A 20598-nucleotide genomic window follows, 5' to 3' on the forward strand; every position below is an offset into this window, starting at 1 on the left:
GGAGCTCACAGCAGCCATAAGCCCTTTTATCCTCACAACAACCCTGCTAGGTAGGCTGGCCTTAGAGAGTGTGACTGGCCCAAAGTCTCCGCTTATGGTAGGGTGGGGATTTGAACTTGGGTCCGCCTAGTCTGATACTCTAACAGTGAAATACTAAGCAGAGTTACTCCAGTATAAGCCCATTGAAATCAATGGGCTTAGACTGGAGTAACTCCACTTAGGATTTCACTGTAACAGTTGCACCACATTGACTCCTTCTTCAGTTCAGTTCAACATTTATTGCATTGGGCCAGAGGCCATTGCAAATGATAAAACAGTAGCCCCCAGACAATAGCAGAAATATAAATGCCAACTCTTTCATTTCTACAAACAAAACAATATCCTCATGTGATCCATGAGACACCTGCCTTTTGAATACTGTGTACGGTTCTGGCCGCCATCTCTCAGAAAGAGTACCATGGAACTAGAAACAGTTTGTAAAAGACCAACCCCAAAAGAGATTGGAATCTCTTCCCTGTGAGGAAATGGTAAAGATGTTGTGGCTTTTCACTTTAGGAAATGGTGACTGTGCGGGTGGGGTGGGGGGGACACCACAAGATAAAGGTTTATAAAATTATACAGGCCTTGGGGAAAACTGGAAAGAAAGTTCACTGTTTCCCCCGCCCAAATTACTAGAATTTTGAAGGTGATGGGGCAGTAGATTCCTAAGAGACAAAAGATGGTAATTGTTCACACTATCCATAATGAAACCCATGGAACTCACTGCCGCAGGAAAAAAGCAATGGCCATTAATTTAGATGGCTTTGAAGGAGGATTAGAAGGAAAGGTCCATCAATGGCCATTAGTCATGAATGGAGCCTCCATGTTGAGAGGCAGTGTACCCCTGAATGCTGGTTGCTAGGGGGCAACACATTGGGATGCTTCAGCTTTTTTGGATCTTTTGGCCAGTCATTGTGGGAAATGGGATGCTGGACGAGATGGAGCATTGAGCTTGAGGCAACAGGCTTACTCTCACGTCCTTCTGTACATTCTGAAGACCAAGAGAAGCAAGGCATTCTCTGTCTCTCTCTCTCTCTCTCTCTCTCTCTCACACACACACACACACAATGGAAGCTGCTTTATACTGAGTCAGACCATGAGTCTATCATGGCTGGTATTGTCTACCCAGACTGGCAGCAGCTCTTTAGTGTCTCAGGCGGAGGTCTTTCCCATCATGTATCAGCTGGTCCTTAACTGGAGATGCTGAGGATGGAACCTGGGACCTTCTGCATGCCCGGTGGATGCTCTGCCACTGAGCCACGGTCCCTCCCCAACTCTCAGTCTTCTGGATGGATTTCTGAGATGACACCACTCTGCATTGCTTTAACTTGCCACACTGCCTCGTGCTTGTCAGGAGGGGAGGGAGAAGGCAGGCTGGCTGACTGAGCACCTCTTATGCCACAGGCCTGTCAGGATTGCCCTACGTGGTGGTGGTGGAGAGTGCCCTCAAGTCATAGCTGACTTATGGCGGCCCCTGGCAAGAGACTAACAGGTGGTTTGCTGTTGCCTGCCTCTGCAACCCTGGTCTTCGTTGGGGGTCTCCCATCCAGTTACTAACCAAGGCTGACCCTGCTTAGCTTCTGAGATCTGATGAGATCAGGCTCACCTGGGCTATCCAGGTCAGGGCCTCCGCAGGCATAGGGAAGGGGAAAAAGAGTATACATCTAGTCAGTGCCAGCAGCCTTGTATTGAGGATTAGCTAAACAACTAGCAATGTTTTAGTTGTAGCCAGGGTTTTTTTCTGGGAAAAGAGGTGGTGGAACTCAGTGGGTTGCCCTCGGAGAAAATGGTCACATGGCCGGCAGCCCCGCCCCCCTGATCTCCAGACAGAGGGGAGTTTGGATTGCCCTCCGCACCACGGAGGGCAATCTAAACTCCCCTCTGTCTGGAGATCAGGGGGCGGGGCCACCAGCCATGTGACCATTTTCAAGAGGTTCCGGAACTCCGTTCCCCCGCGTTCCAGCTGAAAAAAAAGCCCTGGTTGTAGCTTTTCTCCCATGAGAAAAAGGTTTTCCTGTACTATAACATTTTCCTTAAAATTATATCTGTTTCATTCCTAAGGAGATGTCAAAATACTGTGTGTCGGATCTGCCAAATGTCCTGAAGATTTTGGTCCTATTTTGGGAACCAAATCCTCCCCCTTTGATAGTGTTTTTATCTCTTATGGATTGTAGAGGGAATCCAGACTGCACCCGCTCCCAAATACAACCGCTACAGCAATCCTTTCCCGCCAGAGGGCGCTCCTGTAGCTACAGATACCTTCTCTCCAAGTTCACAAGACAGAAAGGACAGTTATGGTGAGCATATAAGCGTGTGCTAGGTGTGCATGTGGAAGGCAGCAGGAAAAGAGGAAGACCTAAAATGAGATGGCTGGACTCAGTAAAAGAAGCCATGTCCTCCAGTTTGCAGGATCTGAGCCAGTCTGTTAAAGATAGAATGTTTCGGAGGTCTTTCGTTCATAGGGTCACCATAGGTCAGAGACAACTTGACAGCACATAACACACACACAAGGTGAGATGGGAGAAGAACTGGAGCAGCAGAGGCACAAGCAGTCCAGAAATTATGGTCTTTCTGGGACTGAAGGAGCATGTGCCCTGCAGATGAGAAAGGAGGCACAGCTTACTGGGAAAGTGAAACAGGAAAATGGCTAGGATTAGCATCAATTTGCCATCTTAAATAACAAAATGACCAAGGGCACCATAACTGATGAAAGACATCATAACTGAAAGAGAAATTCTCCAGTAAGCAGCCGTCCTAGAAAAGCAATGCTTTGTGTTGTCAGAGATAAAATTATCATTGAATGCCACATCACATAAACATGCAAACATTTCAGATCATTTACACGTGCACTCCTAAAATGGGCCTCCTGGCAATTCATTTTGGTGCAGCATATGCTTTGCCTCTGGAAAGAGGCACGGTTGTCTGTTTTAGCTGAAAGCAACACCCTCGAGAGAGGTGCTCTGCAAGACACTCGATTTGACATCTGCCATACAGAACCTGGGTCTCTGCTAAGGTGCAAACATGGGTAATTTGGAAATGTATCTTTCATCTCATTTCACTGAGGTTACTTCCATTTTAGCTTTAGCATATTAGTTTGGGATTGCCATGAATCATTCAATAGAGAATGATTTAATAGAGAATCAAGAGGATGCTTTTGACAGGCTGTTGCATTCCAGTGTTTTCTTGTCGTCCTTCTATTTATTTAAGTCCTGATTTGTGGTGATTTTATATATATGCAATAGTTTATATATGGCAGGGGTGGCCAAACTTGCTTAATATAAGAGCCACATAGAATAAACGTCAGATGTTTGAGAGCCGCAAGACAGGATGCATTGAAGAGACTTCAGATGAAGAGGCGGGTTTGGGGGAGTGTCCTGAATGTGACGTCACAAGAAGGGGTGGGGTTTTGGTACAGTATGCTGGAAGTGACATCATCGGAAGTGGTGGAGCTTGGGAAGAGCTATCACCTGAGCTTTGACTTGGAAGTGACATCACGAAAGTGATGGCACATCCTTGCGAGGCTTCACCCCCAAAGTCCCCAGGTATTTTCTGAGTCAGACCCGGCAACCCCAACATTTTTATTGAAAATATGAAAGACATGTCAAGAAAGAAGGAAGGAAGGAAACAGAAAAGGGAGGGAAAGACATGGAAAGAATGGAGGAAAGGGAGGAAAGGGAAATAAACTGAATTAAACTAAAATGTATGGCCACGACAATACTCTTCGGGACCTTCGGGAGCCACACAATATGTCTAGAAGAGCCACATGTGGCTCCCGAGCTGCAGTTTGGCCACCCCTGATATATGGGCTTCTTTCTTTCTTTCTTTCTTTCTTTCTTTCTTTCTTTCTTTCTTTCTTTCTTTCTTTCTTTCTTTCTTTCTTTCTTTCTTTCTTTCTTTCTCTTTCTTCCTTCCTTCCTTCCTTCCTTCCCCTCCCTCCCTCCCTCCCTCCCTCTCTTTTCTTTTCAGGACCGGTGCCAACATCCTAAATACAATTTAGTGTAGACTAGAAACTGGCACACAGGCACAGTGTTTTTAATAATGTGTATTTCCTTCCTTCCTTCTTTAAAGTTAATGTAAGTCCATAGCGCGTGAAAATATTATTTCAAAGAATCCCGTGTATTTCTCCCTCATTTCCCTCTTGAGAGTTCCACCACCTCTTTTCCCAGAAAAAAAAGCCCTGGAGATGCTATTTGGTATCAGTTTACAAAGAAACGGTGACTCTGCCTTTCTCCAAAGTCCCCCCCCCCGTCCTTGGTTTTTTTCTTGTTGGGACCAAGTCTCTTTGGATTTTATCTCCAAGAGGCAGATGAGTGCTAGGATCTGCCTTGAGTCTCAGTGAGAAAGGGGGACTATAATTAATGTAAATAAATGTACCAACCTCTGGGCACCTTTGCATTCCACAGTCACTGGAATCAGCCAGTGAACACTGTTTTCTGTATGACATAGCAATTCCCATCCTTTTTTTTTTTTTTGCATGACATCACTTTGGGTCAGCTGGAACAAGGGGGTAGTTTTTTAAAGTTTAAATCGCCCTTGGCAAAAATGGTCACATGACTGGTGCCCCCCCCAGATTGCAATCTAAACTCCCCTCTGTCTGGAGATCAGGGGGCGGGGTCACCAGTCATGTGACCATTTTCAAGAGGTGCCAGAACTCCATTCCTCCACGTTCCAGCTGAAAAAAAGCCCTGGTAGTACTGCCTTATTTTTTGTTCTGACTGGGGTAACATTTTCTTGCCTGTATTTCAGCTTGTAATGAAAATTTTAATTTTTCCTGTATTTTTTTTAATGAGAGTTTGTTAGATGTTGTCAGCCCTCTAAATAATTGGGTAGCCTTCCCTTTAGGGCGAACACTCTTGTTTTACCGAAATGAAGTGATTTCACCTTAAAAGCCGCAATCACTTCTGCTGGATATGCGATGCCGGTGGAACTGGTACTCGTACGGAACTGCCTAGGAGAATAAATGAGATTGTATGGAAATCAGCTACTTTTCACATGAAAGGCTACAAACACACACACACACACACACACGCATGGTCTACAACTGTTTTAGATTGCCCTTCCCTATTGAAACCTGTAACAAGAAAGGGGGACGTGGGATTTTTATGGTAGATAGAGAATCCCTTCTAAGGAGCCCTCCAACCCCACGTATCCCCTTCTGCCCCCTGGAGCAGGCAAGGGCCTTAACTGGCTGCACCACTCTGGTTCTAGGCTTGACTGGCCCAGGGCACCCCCCCCCCAACAACTCCCTCTTTAGTTAGGGCATGCCCTGCTGTATGCTCAAATATGTGGCATAAAAGATCCTGGCTGAGTGAACAATACTAGCAACAAAAGACTATTTTATTAAGCAAAAACTATAAAAAAGTAGGGTAAGTAACAGAACAGTTATAAAGATGGGGTTGATTCACACCGGGCAAACTCACCGGGCAACAACTTCCTGGGAAAGAAGCCGGCTGGAAAACAATAAAGTTCCGTAATGCAACTGCTTTTACTAGACTTCTAACTCTCAGTAAATACTTGATCTTCTTCAGGTCCAACAGATTCACCCCCACCTTGGGCTGAGGGATCAGTTCCCTCCAGATTACGAAGGACTGACATCACTTCTGGTTTTTTTCCTGGAAGTGACATCACGCTGTTGCCAGTGGTGATTTAATCTTTTTTCTCCCATCAGCCACTGGAGTGTCAGTTGGGGGCATGGCGACCCTAACCTGAGACCAGTCCATCGGATGCTCTACCTCTGGGTTGTGTCCCCATAACAGTCATAAACAAACCGTTTAGGCTCCGTTTTCCTATTTCATGGACGTGATCGAGGCTGCAGTTCTAGATCCAGCCACTGTGAGTCTGACTTCTGAGTGAATGACTTTAAGCCTGCACTAGGATTGAGAGCCAAGCTACAAGTGATGCCTGACACAGATTGGACACTTGTCAGCTTCCCTCAAGTTTTGATGGGAAATGTAGGCGTCCTGGTCTTGCAGCTTGGCTCTCTGGCTGCTGTCCAATGGACTTTTCGACTGTCACTTATCCAACATTCTGCCAAGCTGCCTACATTTCCCATCAAAACTTGAGGGAAGCTGACCAGTGTCCAATCTGTGTCAGGCATCACCTGTAGTCTGGCTCTGAGATTGCAGAGAAAGAGAGGGAGTAGGTTCACTTTGAAGTCTCCCAGTCATGACCTGAGAGCCGCCTTTGTGACTGGCCCGTCGTTTGTAGAGAAGCCCTCGCTTACCGTATTACCGAAGTGCTGCCTTCAACTGCTTGTGAGATAATCCGGCGTTTTGCTTTGTCCTCCTCAGGTTTTGCTTTGCATCCTTCTGTTTTAGTGGTGAAGGTCCCAGTCAGCCACTCCCGTATATCCGTTGGCAGTAAATCCAGCTGGTGTTCAGAGAGTTCATCCTCGGCGTCCAAAATGCACCTGCAAGCCATAGAACTAGCTGCAGATAAAGAACTGCAAAACATGAGCGGCTGCTTGGAGACAGGAAAGAAGGAGCTGCTGGCTGCTTGGTTCTCAAGGAGGACGGTGGCGGAAGCAGCAGGTGCCCTGGAGCTGACATACTGCAGGGAGCCCCCCAAACGTGAGTTGGAGTCCACACAGCAGTCAAGACTCATGGGGAGGAAATGTGGCCAATCATAGAATCACAGGGCTGGAAGGGACCTCCAGGGTCATCTAGTCCAACCCCCTGCACAATGCAGGAAATTCACAGTTATCTCCCCCTCCACACACACACCCAGTGACCCTTCCTCAGTGCCTAGAAGATGGCCAAACGCCTCCAGGATCCCTTGCCATACTGGCCAGGGGAAAATTACTTCCTGGGCATGTATGAAGGGAACTAAGCACTGATGCAACCCGTCCTGCCCTCCCAGTTCACAGAATCAGCATTGCTGTCAGATGGCCATCTAGCCTCTGCTTAAAAACCTCCAGAGAAGGAGAGCCCACCACCTCCCGAGGAAGCCTGTTCCACTGAAGGACTGCTCTAACTGTCAGGAAGTTCTTCCAAATGTTTAGCTGAAAACTCTTTTGATTTAATTTCAGCCCATTGGTCCTGGTCCGACCTTCTGGGGCAACAGAAAACAACTCTGTGCCGTCCTCTATGTGACAGCCCTTCAAGTACCTGAAGATGGTTATCCTATCACCTCTCAGTTGTCTCCTCTCCAGGCTAAATCCAGCTGCAACATTCCAGTTGTTTCTCTAACTCAGTCGGAACAGGGGACCATGATGGACCACCCAAGATCCCCAAGGGTTCGGATCAAGGCGAGGATGAGATTTGAGAGTGGCAGGCAAGGGGAATGCAGGCACTTGGACCAATGGGATAGCTCATTGGTGAAAGGCACCCTTGGGGCAATCGGGAAGCGTTGAGTTTCACACATAATAAAGAGGATGCTGGCCAGAATGTGTGCCCGCAACAGGCTAAGGAGCAGAAGACAGAAGGCAGGGGATGGATTAGAACCCACCCCTCCTGCCAGGGGTCATTTTGTAGAAAGAGAGCTGCAGGAACTCATTAGCATAACTCATTAGCATAACTCATTAGCATTTACCACGCCCCTTGACACCACCAGAAGTGTGTCAGAAGGCAACACCCACACAGACAACAAAGCCAGCAAAGCACAGATTTTTAAATAAAAATTAATGTTGCCAGTGCACTCTGTACATCTGGGGAGGGGGGGGCGCATACAGTAACGTTCAAGAAGAGTGTGTTTCTATGCATTTCAGGGCAGATTAGAGCAGCTCCACATAGACAACAAAGACAGCAAAATGCATCGGGGGTGGGAGGGAAGATATACTCACCACTTGCAGGCCGGGAGGATGGGCTCCGGAGACTGCCGTGGGCCGCTGGCCGCCACGATCAGCCTGCAGCCCGGGATGATGGGCAGCACAGGCCGCAGCAGTGCCGGATGCCAGCTCTGGAGGCCACCGTGGGCCGTGCGCCACCTTGACCAGCCTGCAGGCTGGGAGGACGAGCATTGCAGGCTGCAGCAGCACCAGCTGACCGTGGGGGGGTGTTCCCACACCTGGCAGTGGCCAGATCAGGGCCACTTTGGCCCCAATCCAGGCTGAAACGGGCCCAAAATGGCTCAAAATGGCCATTTCGGGCCTGTTTGGGCCTGGATCAGGGCCAAAACAACCCGGACCTGGTCAGTGCCAGGAGGGGGAGGGTTCCCCTGCCTGGCACTGACCAGATCTGGGCAATTTCGGTGCCAATCCGGGCTGTTTTGGCTGCAATCCAGGGCAAAATGGGTCCCAAAAGGCCTAAAATGGCCATTTTAGGCATGTTTCGTCCCAGATTGAGGCTGTAACGTCCAGGACCTGGTCAGTGCCAGGCAAGGGAGGGTTTCCCCACCTGGCATCGACCAGATCCCAGCTGTTTTGGGCCGTTTCGGCCCTGGTACAGGCCAAAATGGGCCCCAAAAGGCTTAAAATGGCCTTTTTGGGCCCGTTTTGGCCCGGATTGGGGCTGAAACGGCTGGAATCGGGTCGGTGCCGGGTGGGGGAGGGTTCCCCTGACAGGCACAGACATGATCCCGGCCATTTTGGCCCAAATCTGGGCCGTTTTGGCCCCAATCCAGGCTGAAATGGGCCCCCAAAGGCCGAAAACGGCCGTTTTGGGCCCGTTTTGGCTGGGATTTGGGCTGAAACAGCTGGGTTCGGGTCAGTGCCAAGCAGGGGAGGGTTCCCCTGCTTGGCACTGATCCAATACGGGCCATTTTGGTCCTGATCCGGGCCGTTTCAGCCCAAACTGAGGCTGAAACGGCCAAAAATGGCCTCAAGTCAGGTGGGCGGGGCCACCTGACAGTTGGGGGGACTGCCGGAACAGCATTCTGGGGTGTTCCTCCTCCAAATGAGCCCTGTTTCTTGCACTCGGGAGCAGCCCTTTAACCACTTATCCAAACGGTGCATACAGTGGAGTGCATCCCTCAGGGGACCCCGCCATGGACACCAACCATATGGAGAAGAAGACTGAAGCTTCCAGAGAGAGGCATGGATCAGTGGACAATGCGTTCTGGTATACTGTACCCATCGGTGGTGGAATGGCATGGTATAGCCTGATCTCATCACATCTCGGAGGCTAAGCAGGGTCGGTACTTGGATGGGGGACTACCAAAGAAGACCATGCAGAGGCAGGCAATGGCAAACCACCTCTGCTTCTCCCTTGCCTTGAAAGCCCCTTGCTGGGGTCTCCATACGTTTGCTGCGACTTGATGGCACATACGTACATACATTGTACCCAAGCCCCAGAGATGGCACGGCTTGTACACTGAACAATATTCCCCTTAAATGTGACTGCTTTTCCTTGTGGGGCAAAATCCTAGCTTGGAAACAGGTGTGTTCATTTAAGGGCACTTCGGAGCACTGTTTACGCTTACAGCGATGGGCACGGATTCAAATGGCGTTCCCTTGAAGATTGGCAGGCCTGGTCCCCAGAGCCAAATACTAAAGCCAGAGGTGCCGTCCTGTTATCATACAAGGTGTTCCTGACTGAGCCAGATGTAGCCATAAGCCCATGGACCCTGCAACAGCGAGAGCGAGCAGGGAGAACACACCTCCGCCAAGGACTAGCGACCCTGTCCCTGCCCTCTCCCCCAAAGTACTTACAGCAGAGTGGCAGAAAGTTTCTTTTTGGCCCTTTGGTCGGCAGTTCTTGATTTTGCTGAGCTGGAGTTCGTCTTGACACCGAGCTTCTCTCTTTTATCTTGCGTCATGTTTGCAGCTGCCTGTGCCAGCTAACCATAACTGCAGTGTATTGCTACATCAAACTCTAAGTACTCTTAGTAGAGTTGCCCTCTAATCCTATGTGTACATCATTCTTACTGATTCCCTATTGATGGTCAGTTCAGCAGGAGAAGAATCACTGCTTTAAACCCGGCCAGAAGCATTGTGATGTCACAGGGATGTCACAGCCGTTGTGCAATCAGTCGTCTGCGTTCTTTTTTTGCAGCGCTCAGGGCATGTGTTTCTTATTCTCCCTTATTTCACAGATGATGCATAAGCGCTATATATATTATTGTCCAAAGGAGTGCAAAGGTGCTTTTTTTTTTTTAAAGGCATAAGCTGAGGCATCTAAAATCCGGAGAATGAAGGAATCTCGATCCATTATGGTACACTTTAATTATCTTTACATTTCTGCAGTTTCAAAGTACATAAGAGTAACTATGGTGTAATGGTTAGAATGTCAGAGTAGGATCTGGGAGACCCAGGTTTGAATACCCAATTGCCATAGAAGCTTGTTGGGTAACAGGCTGGGCAAGTCACACCCTTTCAGCCTAACCTACCTCGTAGGGTTGTTGTAAAGATAGAAACAGAGGAGGGCAAAATGCTGTTGTAAGCCACTTTGGGTCTCTATTGGAAAGAAAAGTGGGGTATAAATGAGGTAAATAAATAAATGCTTCCTTCGAAAGGCTGAAATTTTGTTATTTTCAGTGAATGCTAATTTTTTTTTATTTATAGCTAATTTTTTTGACTGAGAAATTTCCTGACATTGCTTGAACCATGATAATATAACGAAAGCTGCCAATATGGAGGTGAACTTAACTGAAGCCCTTTTTGCTAGTTGACTTCCCGAAGGAAGTCACATGTATTTCCTAAAGCAACTGGTCTTTTTTTCCTTGGCGGGTATATAAAATAAATGCATTAAAAAAACTAGCTAATGAGTGATTTCAGAGGTAAAGGAAGCACAGGCTGAATCTCTGCTGGACTTCAAAGGCAAGAAGTTACTGGCCGTCGTCACACGGGCATCTGTTCCGTTAAATTTACAGCATATAGCGTCATCGCTGATATCGGCACAGTAATGTTTCTTTGGGTCACCTCGCGTTTCTTCGCGCTCCCAGCTGTCCACACCTAAGCGCTCTGTTCCGTTCTCTCTAATGGGCGCAGAAGCAGCTCCTCCCCCTTTAAAAAAAATTTGGCGTTTAATTCTGCTATAACGGAATAACATTAAGCTACCTAATCTGCTGCTGTTTCCTGAATAATCTGAAATCCGTGTGCACAACTGAAGTTGTTGTCAGCTGGATGAGGCTGCAGTCTCCCGCGCCTACGATCCTCTCGGTAACACAAAACTGAAAGAGGAAGTTGGATAGAACGGTTGCGGAGTTTAAAATTTTCCCGCACAAAAAAAATAAAGGCATTATATCGCTATAACATCATAATTAAAAAAAACACGGAAAATGACTGAACACGGCCATTTTTAGCGAGGTGTGGTTTGGGGTTAAAATAAAAATTTCTCTAATGGCAATTCAGTCATTTTTACTTGTTTTCTTCAGCAGAAAATTTTCATTGTGTGATGTCGTTATAGCAATATAAGGACATTATTACCAAAAAAAAGGGGGAGTCGCGGGAGAAATGGATTCTGGGATTGAGGAGAGAAAAAACGGGTGGGCCTATGGCGTGGCGAGGCGAAAAACATCGATGTGAGGCATTCACACTGAGGCGCAAAATATCGCGACTATCAAGCATAAAGCAGAAGAGAGAAAATCGCATCAGTGTTGGAATAAGGTGGGTGTCTGCCGGGAAATTGCACCATTTTCACGCTAAATAGAAGCCCGTGTGACGACGGCCACTGTTCGTTACATTTGAAAGCAATTCATTTTTGCCCCTGACGGAGTGTTGCAGAGAGCATCACAGAGTTCCGGCACCTTTTGAAAATGGTCACATGGCTGGTGGCCCCGCCCCCTGATCTCCAGACAGAGGGGAGTTGAGATTGCCCTCCGTGGAGGGCAATCTCAACTCCCCTCTGTCTGGAGATCAGGGGGCGGGGCCACCAGCCATGTGACCATTTTCTCCTAGGGCAACCCACTGAGTTCCATCACCTCCTTTCCCAGAAAAAAAGCCCTGTTCCTCATGGTGTGACGGTCCAAACGATCCTCTCCCCTTGGTCAGTACATTGTTATCAATAGAATGTGACCTTGTTTCCGTTTGATACCATCTATACTTCCACAAAGCCTATGGAACTCTTGTGAAATCCCAGTTCTTTGGTACCGAGGCTTTCACTGTACTGTTTCTTTTCATAATTTCCAGCCATCATTCCACCCCTTATTCCACCCCTCTTGTAAAATCAATTTGCCCAAGGGTAAGAACATCCCAGATGTGCCTGACGTTTGCTGGTATGTCTATATCTCTCTCTGTATTGACCCACGTGATGGCTGCTGAATAAATGTCTTTTAAGTTTTCTCCACAATAAGTCTGTGGCTTTATGAAGGGAGGAGTCTGTTTCCATAGTAAGTGTATCACAACAGACGCAGGGTGTTCTTGCCTCCAAGCAGACATACTTAAGGCAGCCGCTTGTGCTATAGCAGCAGTAGTCGGGAAATTAGGTATTGCGTTCGTCTGACACCTAATTGAAGGAGCATTTATTTCTAAGTAAGAGTCTCTAGGACTGCATCCGAATGCTAGATGCCAAACTAACAACAATTGCAGTCTTTCTTTCTTTCTTTCTTTCTTTCTTTCTTTCTTTCTTTCTTTCTTTCTTTCTTTCTTTCTTTCTTTCTTTCTTTCTTTCTTTCTTTCTTTCTTTCTTTCTTTCTTTCTTTCTTTCTTTCTTTCTTTCTTTCTCTCTCTCTCTCTTTCTCTCTTTCTCTCTTTCTCTCTTTCTCTCTTTCTCTCTCCCTCCCTCCCTCCCTCCCTCCCTCCCTCTCTGAGAGGCACTCTTAAAAGGGCCTCCCTTTTCAATAAAAGGGCATTTCTTGAGTCACACAGAGTTCTTTTGTCTTCTTTAGGGGATTAGGAAAAGGCAGCATGACAGAACTTCACCAGGCGGTAGCAGCAGGCGATTGTGCTTTAGTGGACGAGATCCTCAAGAAAGGGCAGTGTGACCCCAATGACAAAGATGCGGACTGGAACGACAGGACGCCGCTGCACTGGGCAGCAATAAAAGGTAGGTATACTTGACCTGGATGGCCCAGGCTAGCCTAATCTCATCAGATCTCAGAAGTTAAGCAGGATCAGCCCTGGTTAAGACTTCGATGGGAGACCACCAAGGAAGCAAACCATCTCTGTTTGTCGTTTGCCTTGGAAACCCCTTGATGGGGTTGCCATAAGTTGGCTGCAACTTGCACACACAGCAAATATAGAGGGCTGCAAGGCCAGTTCTCTGGCCGAGCTCCCCAACCAATTGTTTGGGATGGCAGAAGGAGGAAAGTGTCTGATGCGCCCAGCCATCTGTGGTGCTAGGGGGGGCTGGCATCCCCACCTGGCACTGCATTGCCATGGCAGAGGCTTGGCCCAGACCTGTCTGGCAGTGGAGCAGGCCTATGTGGGGATGGGTGTACCTAGGGGTGACAGAATACGTTGTGCAAGCCTTGCTGTGTTTCTTTTGCAAACAGGGTAAAGAGGGTAGGGCCTAAAGCAAGTGAACAGCATGGGCATAGGGGCAGCAAAATAGAAATAGGAGAGCAGGAGCAGTTCTGTTCTCCTTAGCATCCCACTGATGAAATGTTCTGACCTTTTGCCAGGTTTTAAGATTGCACCAAAATACTGTTACTTTATTCCCCACCTTCCCCAAGTGGAAATTAGTCCCAGGGTAGTAAGTTGTACGCAGATGAGTTTCCTGTGGGGGGAATGGCACTCAGGATTTAAGATGTCTTTACAGTACCTGTTCAATTACAACCTACAGTTTGCAAGCAGATCCCTGACCTGGATAGCCCAGCCAAGCCCGATCTCTCCGATCTCAGAAGCTAAGCAGGGTTGGCCTTGGTTAGTAATTGGATGGGAGATCTCCAAAGAAGATGAGGGCTGCTATGCAGAGGCGGGCAATGGTGAACTATCTCTTGTCTTGAAAACCCCTGCAGGGTTCGCCATAACTTGGCTATGACTTAACGGCACTTTCCACCACCACTGCCTACAAGAAGAGCCCAATGGAAGCAAACAAGAGGGCCAGGAGGCCTCTGGCATGGAGGGAGATGTGATTCGGGGGGGGGGGGGGGAGGACAGCAAGAAATAAGGGATCTTATGAATTAGAAGTGTCGCCTAGGAATGGGCTGTAATTTGGGGCTGCCAGGTGACTAAACTGGGCTTGGCAGAGCCACATGGCATGTTCAGCCCGCCCCAGCTTCTCCAAGAAGGAAAAGTGTGCACTTCTTAGCATTTCAACCTCCAAGTGAGGGCTTGAGATCTCCTGGAATTACAACTGATCTCTACACTATAGAGATCAGTTTTCTTGGAGAAAATGCCAGCTTTAGAGAATAAGCTTTATATAGAATTGCTGGGTTAGGGGAGTGGGGACATGGGCGTGCATGTGTGATGTCACTAATGTGACTATGTCACTTCTGAGTACAACCTGGAATTGACAATAGGTAGCTCTAGGAATCTCCAGAAACTCCACAGTAAATCCATAGAGTTTGCCATAGAGTTTCTGGTGATTCCTAGAGCTACCCATTGCCACTTCCAGGTTGTACCCAGACAGGATGTACCTAGCTCCATAGCATCACATCCCTGCTGAATTCCATTTCCCAATCTCTACCCTCCCCAGGGACCATCCCCAAATCTCCAAGAATCTCTTGAGCTGGATTTGGCAGCCTTAGCACATCACTACCATGTTTCACTGGGAGCCCTATAAGAATGTTTGACTTTCCCTCCTAAGTGAAGAAGTAAACTGTCTTCTCCTTCTGTCCTCCTAGCTCTTGCCTGTATTTTTACCAGGAACATCAAGGATAGTAAAACGGCTTGTGGAGCACGGGGCTCGTCCATGCTTGAGAACAGATGCAGGATGGACCCCAGCTCATTTTGCTGCCGAGTCAGGGAAACTGGGGGTGCTAAGGACGCTGCATTCTTTGCACGCTCCTGTGGATGCCGCAGACCTCTATGGAGACACACCGAAACGGATGGCAGAGATCTACGGTCACAAAGAGTGTGTAAAGTTCTTAGAAACGTAAGTGTTAGCAACTGTATTCAATACAGGGCATTCCGGGAGTGCATCTGTTTGTTTCTGGGGAGAGATTCTGGCAGAGGTCAAGTGTTGGCCTGGTAGGCGAGGGCTTAAAGAGCATGACAGAAAATTGGAAACTAGAACTGGGTCACTTTAAGAGCGTTATACCTGCCTCTTTATTCTGTATCATGTTTGTGTGTGTGTGCCGTCAAGTCAAGCAGGTGACCTCTCCTGGGGCTTTCAAGGCATGTGAGAAGCAGAGGTGGTTCACCATGGCCTTCCTCTGCAGAGTCTTCCGTGGTGGTCACCCCTCCAAGTGTGGACCCTGCTTAGCTTCCGAGATCTGACGAGCTCGGGCTATATCCCACCTTCCCTCTCGATTCTGTATCATGTGTGTGTGTGTGTGTGTGTGTGTGTGTGTATGCCATTATATATATGCCATGTGTGTGTGTATATATGCCATTAAGTCACAACTGATGGAGACCCCAGCAAAGGGTTTTTAAGGCAGGTGAGAAGCAGAGGGGGTTTGCCAGTGCCATTCCCTGTGGAGTCTTCCGTGGTGGTTGCCCATCCAAGTACTGACCCTGCTTAGCTTCTGAGATCAGACGAGATCAAGCTATACCATGCCACCTTCCCTCCTGATTCTGTATCACAGCGGGATAAATTTAAAGTGAGATAAAGGATATGGCACAGCTATGACTTGAGGGCACTCTCCACCACCACAGGATTGGAGGATTGTTCCATATGCATGCACATCTTTCCTTAGTAAGGACAGAAGTAGGTACACACGTGATCAGGGGTCATTTCGTAGAAAAAGAGCACCAGGAACTCATTAGCATAACTCATTAGCATATGCCATGCCCCTTGACTAAGCCGAAATGGCCGGGATTTGGCTGCTGCCAGAGGGGGGAGTGTTCTTCCACCTGGTAGTGGCCCGATCAGGGCTGTTTTGGCCCCAATCCAGGCCAAAAGAGGCCCAAAATGGCCGGGAGGGGAAATCCTCCCCGACGTGGTACCAACCCAGTCCAGGCCATTTTGGACCCAATTCTGGCCCAAACGGGCCCAAAATGACCATTTTGGGCCATTTTCAGCCTGTTTCGGCCAGAATTAGGGCCAAAACCATCCAGATCCAGTTCGTGCTGGGTGGGGAAACCCCTGCCTGGCACTGTTTCAGCCCTGATCCAGGCCCAAACAGGCCCCAAATGGCCATTTTTGGCCATTTGGGGCTCATTTCAGACAGGATCAGAGCCAAAACCACCAGGATTGGGTCGGTGCCTGGCGGGGAACCCCTCCCTTGCCTGGCACCGACCCAAAAATGGCCATTTTGGGCCCATTTGGGCCAGAATTGGGGCCAAAGTGGCCTGCACTGGGTTGGTACCACATCGGGGAAGATTTCCCCTCCCGGCACCGACCCGATATGGACAATTTCAGCCCCAATCCAGGCTGAAACGGGCCCAAAGTGGCCCCAAATGCCCATTTTGGGCCCGTTTGGGCCTGGAGCAGGGCCTAAATGGCCAGAATCAGGTCGGTGTCAGTCCAGTAGTACCCTAAAGACCAACAAGTTAGAAAGATGTTTTAAGCTACCATTTGAAACGAAACATGGAGCACATGGGAGCCGTTCTGTTTTTACTTCATGCCAGTTACCGTTGAGAAACGTTGCTGCGTTTGCTGTGATGGTCCTTCTTTTTTTCTTTTCTTTCACCTAGGGCTGAAACAGAGTGCAGGGACTATCGCCTGGCAGCGAAGTTAAAGGGAACCCAGCTGGATGAGAATGACGAAGCGTGGGAGCTAAAGAAGGAAGAACTTTTGAGAAACGAACCCCACCCTCAAAAGAAACCCACCCAAAAGTGTGTAAGAAAAGATGGTCGTTAAATTCCTTGAAACTTAGTAGGGAACTGACCCAGCACACCAGATAATCTCTGCAGTGGGGATCCCAGCGGTCTTAACAAAATGGCAGGGTTGGATTGGCCCGTTAATTGACTGGGAAGGTTCCTGGTGGACCACAGCCCTGTACGCTTATTTGGCTGCTGTGAGGCAGATGCCACTACAAGAGTCCACTCAACTCAAACCTGAACCATGGTGATCAGGGATTTTTTTCTGGGAAAAGAGGTGGTGGAACTCAGTGGGTCGCCCTCGGAGAAAATGGTCACATGGCTGGTGGCCCCGCCCCCTGATCTCCAGACAGAGGGGAGTTGAGGTTGCCCTCCACGCCGCTGAGCGGTGCGGAGGGCAATCCCAACTCCCCTCTGTCTGGAGATCAGGGGGCGGGGCCACCAGCCATGTGACCATTTTCAAGAGGTTCCGGAACGCTGTTCCCCCACGTTCCAGCTGAAAAAAAGCCCTAATGGTGATGATGACAGCTGCTCGTCTTCAAGCTGATCGGATTCCGCTACAACGCTCAGCACTTGGCTCAGTTTGTACCAAGGTTGTATCCACCCGTACCTCGAGGGCTACCAGCTGCACTTTCCAAACATCCTAATGTTGGTGATCTCTGCATGGTTCATGCGGCATGTACTTTCCTCTGCTGTTGTCATGGCTACGGAGATTGCCTCTGCTGCCATTGCTCAAAATCCCTCCATCTTTCATAAAGATCGCTCTGAACCAGGAATCGCCAAAATCAACATCAATGAATGTATCGAAGGATGCATGTTTACAGCAAGTGCATGGAGGCAGCCTGAAAACTTGAATCTTGGATTACTTTTGACAGACATCTTTAACACAATGAAATCAATACTCATGGTGATTGAGAAAGGTATTACAGTTTTAACTGTTAGAAACAGGCGTCTGCACTCAATAAGCTATTCTGCATCTTTTGACATAGACAGCAGAGTAAGAGAAAGGATGAAATGATTAATATGAAACCCCTCACTGTAAACCATATGCCAGGACTCAGCAAATCCCAGGCAGCAGGTTGCTGTGGCACCTAGAAATTTCATTGTAGTTTCTAGTTTTTTCAGCACTGATTTTGTTGTGGTGTTTTTCAGCAGTTCTTAGTCAAAGTACAGAGGGTTGCAGCCAGCCAGTTTTTCCACTTATGAAAATAGAGGAAGAAATCTCCAATAACCATCTAAAAGACTACATTTGGGATCATGGTATTAGAAAAACTTCTATTTTGTTTGGTAGCAGAGTTACTTAGTCAGAAGCATTTACCCTGCCGTGCAGTAAGTAATCCTCAGGCATTCAAATTGTAAAAAGATAGCGCGAACAGTTTATTGAGGTAGATTCCATTCATGGCAATATCTTGGAATAGAAAGAAAGAGTCCTAGTCTAAAGAGTCACTTTCCCTATAAATACCATGGCCAGATAGTCCGGCGGCAAGGCTGCAGGTGGGTCTGTGGATGAGGCCTTCATGGCAGGAGCCCTGAGAACTACATCCTTCCCTTTTGGAAAGCTATGAGTCAAGAAGAAGAAATCTCCCAAGAGACACAGAGACAGAGAAGGAGTCAGGAAGTGTTCCCGCCTTAGACAAAGAGAAGTACCTTACTATCAAGAGAGGTACACATACACTCAGAGAGACATGTAGCACCCCCAATGTCCAAGGCATGGTGAGTAACCTATTCTGTCACATGGGGCCTGCTGTGGGCAAAAGCCATGTGAGACAGGGACTGTACTATGGAAGAGGATTGACTGAGACTCCGTGAAAAAAGTTGCCTGGATCCAAACCCAAGCAGATTATCATTTTTCATCAGAATTTGTCGTACGAGATAAAATAAATGTTCATGATGCTCTTGTCATTTCATGTTTCTATGCAAACTTGACTTACTCCATTCAGTGGTGGCCGATGAACTCATTTCTTAACCAGTTGCTTTCTATACTGGCTCCAATATTCAATTATATGGTGTTTTTTTTAAAGCAGTACTGGAATTATGAGACGCTGGGGAGAAATTAGGTTAGAGTTAGAAGTTATCTCTTTGTGGTAGTGATGACAACCAAGGTTACCCATTTATTTATGTATAGACTACAACTTTTATGACATAGCTTTAATAAAACTATGATTAGGTTCAGGACAGACAAAAGGAAATACATCTCTCTCTCTATGTCATGGAAATGGCAGGTGAAATGAATGAAAACCCCTGGTATGAATCCAGATGCCTCTTATTCATGAGTTTTAGATACATTTTTTGTTAAATTATGAAACCATTTGGAATTCAGTGTTTGGTTTAAGTTTTGCTGGCGGGACTTACCATGTAATCTGGAAAGTAACTTTGTGAATTCCATAGAGATTTTTGTTTGTATCTGGAACGGGTTTCTCATTCAGCTGTTCCACACTAGAGAGCCAGGTTGGTATAGTGGTAGAACACAAGAGCAGGACAAAGAAAAGAAAAAAGAGGAAATGGAGTGGAGGAAGGAAGGTGGGAGGAAAGCCACTGCAAGTCATTCATGTTGTGTTTCAAGTGTTTAAACACAGGCTCAGTCTGTATTAACGTTAGCTGAATGTCAGGCATAATTAAGTGATCCAGGAAATAAATCCTCATGGAAATATTTACTCATACTTTGACTAGATGGAAATCTAAGTGCCCTTCTTCACCTTTCAGAGGTGGCTTCCCAGGCGTGTCATAGGAGTCTTTGGGTTAATGATGAGCGTAACTTAACAGGGTATCATTTAAGTCCCATAATTTAAATGTGCATCCCAATATGCTAGGGGGAAAGGGGGCTACAGGGAAAATGATATTCCCCCCATCCTGCAAACCCTTGTGGGTCCTCCACTTGTAAAACACTAACTTGCACATCAAACAGCTTGGAATCTCCCAGGGGAGAAGCAGGGTGGCAAAGTAGCGTGTATGGCTTTCTAGGGCTGTTTTTACACTGCTTACCGGCCACAGAACATCGCACCGAGCTCCCGGAACAACAATGTCTTCCTGTAGTTCTCACGCAAAATTGAACCAGGAAGACGCTGTCATTCTGGGAGCTTGGCGCGATGTTCCGTGGCCAGAAAGCAGTGTGAAAACAGCCTCGGTCTGCCTTAGATCTAGATGGCAGCAGCTGATCTTCTCTTGGCTGGCAGGAGAAGGAAGCAATTCCTTCCTGTAGGCAACTGAATGGGGCTGATAAAAATCTAGCCCAGCTGTGGCCAAGGTTCCGAAAACAGCACAGTCTGTTTCCAACTTCCAGCTTAGGGAGTTTGTTTGTGGAGCGCCTACACTACAGAATGGGCAGACCCTTGAAGAAAACAGTTTCTTCTGCCAACAACTAGCTCCAAGCTCAGCAGACCCTAAGTTCAGTCCTCTTCTGGGCTTACAGAAGCTGCCTCTTCCAACTGCACAGACAGCTTTCGCCGGGGCAAGCTTAGATGTGAAAGGACAAAGGGTATTTCCACCAACCTTTGCCCAGAGGCTGCTTCCTCCTATAGCAGCATCCCCAAGTTCAGAAAACTTTATTTCTAGCTAGCCTTTCTTGTCCAGACAGGCATGAATACGGAACATTCTCTCTCTGCTTGCAGGTCCAGAGTCAAGGGGGCTTGAGGGACGAGGGCAAGGAGACCGAAGACAATTTGCTGGAATTAAGGAATGCCACAACTTTATTGGTGTACCACTTATGGAGCCTTGGCATTGCCTAGGGTGCAGATCCAAGCATCGGCCAACCCACCCAGCGGCTGGTGACTCCCTCAACCCTCCAGCCTTCCTGCTGAAGGGGGAAACTGTGAGATGACAGGTCATGCGTTCCTCACATGGGCGCAATCCTGTGCATGGATCCCTCTGTCACCTGGGAG

The 20598-nt window shown here is 47.7% G+C and overlaps 2 protein-coding genes across 3 annotated transcripts in view; one reads left to right on the forward strand and one right to left on the reverse strand.

Annotated features, from left to right (window-relative positions):
* Positions 1 to 9732, reverse strand: part of LOC129323912 (dual specificity calcium/calmodulin-dependent 3',5'-cyclic nucleotide phosphodiesterase 1A-like) — a 33822-nt gene extending 24090 nt beyond the window's left edge. Inside the window, exons 1-4 of the mRNA XM_054970746.1 lie at positions 9626 to 9732; positions 7820 to 8002; positions 6263 to 6448; positions 4921 to 4987 (exon numbers count right to left, since the gene is read on the reverse strand). Of these exons, the coding sequence (XP_054826721.1) occupies positions 4921 to 4987; positions 6263 to 6448; positions 7820 to 8002; positions 9626 to 9732 (543 nt within the window). The remainder of the gene's footprint in view (positions 1 to 4920; positions 4988 to 6262; positions 6449 to 7819; positions 8003 to 9625) is intronic.
* A 2568-nt stretch (positions 9733 to 12300) lies between these two features.
* On the forward strand, positions 12301 to 20488 carry ANKRD66 (ankyrin repeat domain 66). Of its 2 annotated transcripts, XM_054987428.1 has the most exons (5): positions 12301 to 12385; positions 12742 to 12899; positions 14663 to 14891; positions 16595 to 16735; positions 20329 to 20488. In XM_054987428.1, the coding sequence occupies exons 2-5, from the start codon at positions 12761 to 12763 to the stop codon at positions 20348 to 20350; spliced, it is 531 nt and encodes a 176-aa protein (XP_054843403.1). In that variant the 5' UTR covers positions 12301 to 12385; positions 12742 to 12760; the 3' UTR covers positions 20351 to 20488. The 2 variants fall into 2 exon arrangements, with proteins under 2 accessions (XP_054843403.1, XP_054843396.1); XM_054987421.1 differs by lacking the exon at positions 20329 to 20488 and having other exon boundaries at positions 16595 to 17001.
* The last annotated feature ends 110 nt before the right edge of the window (positions 20489 to 20598 follow it).

The sequence above is a fragment of the Eublepharis macularius genome, chromosome 1 (genome assembly GCF_028583425.1).
Source record: "Eublepharis macularius isolate TG4126 chromosome 1, MPM_Emac_v1.0, whole genome shotgun sequence".
Taxonomy (NCBI): domain Eukaryota; kingdom Metazoa; phylum Chordata; class Lepidosauria; order Squamata; family Eublepharidae; genus Eublepharis; species Eublepharis macularius.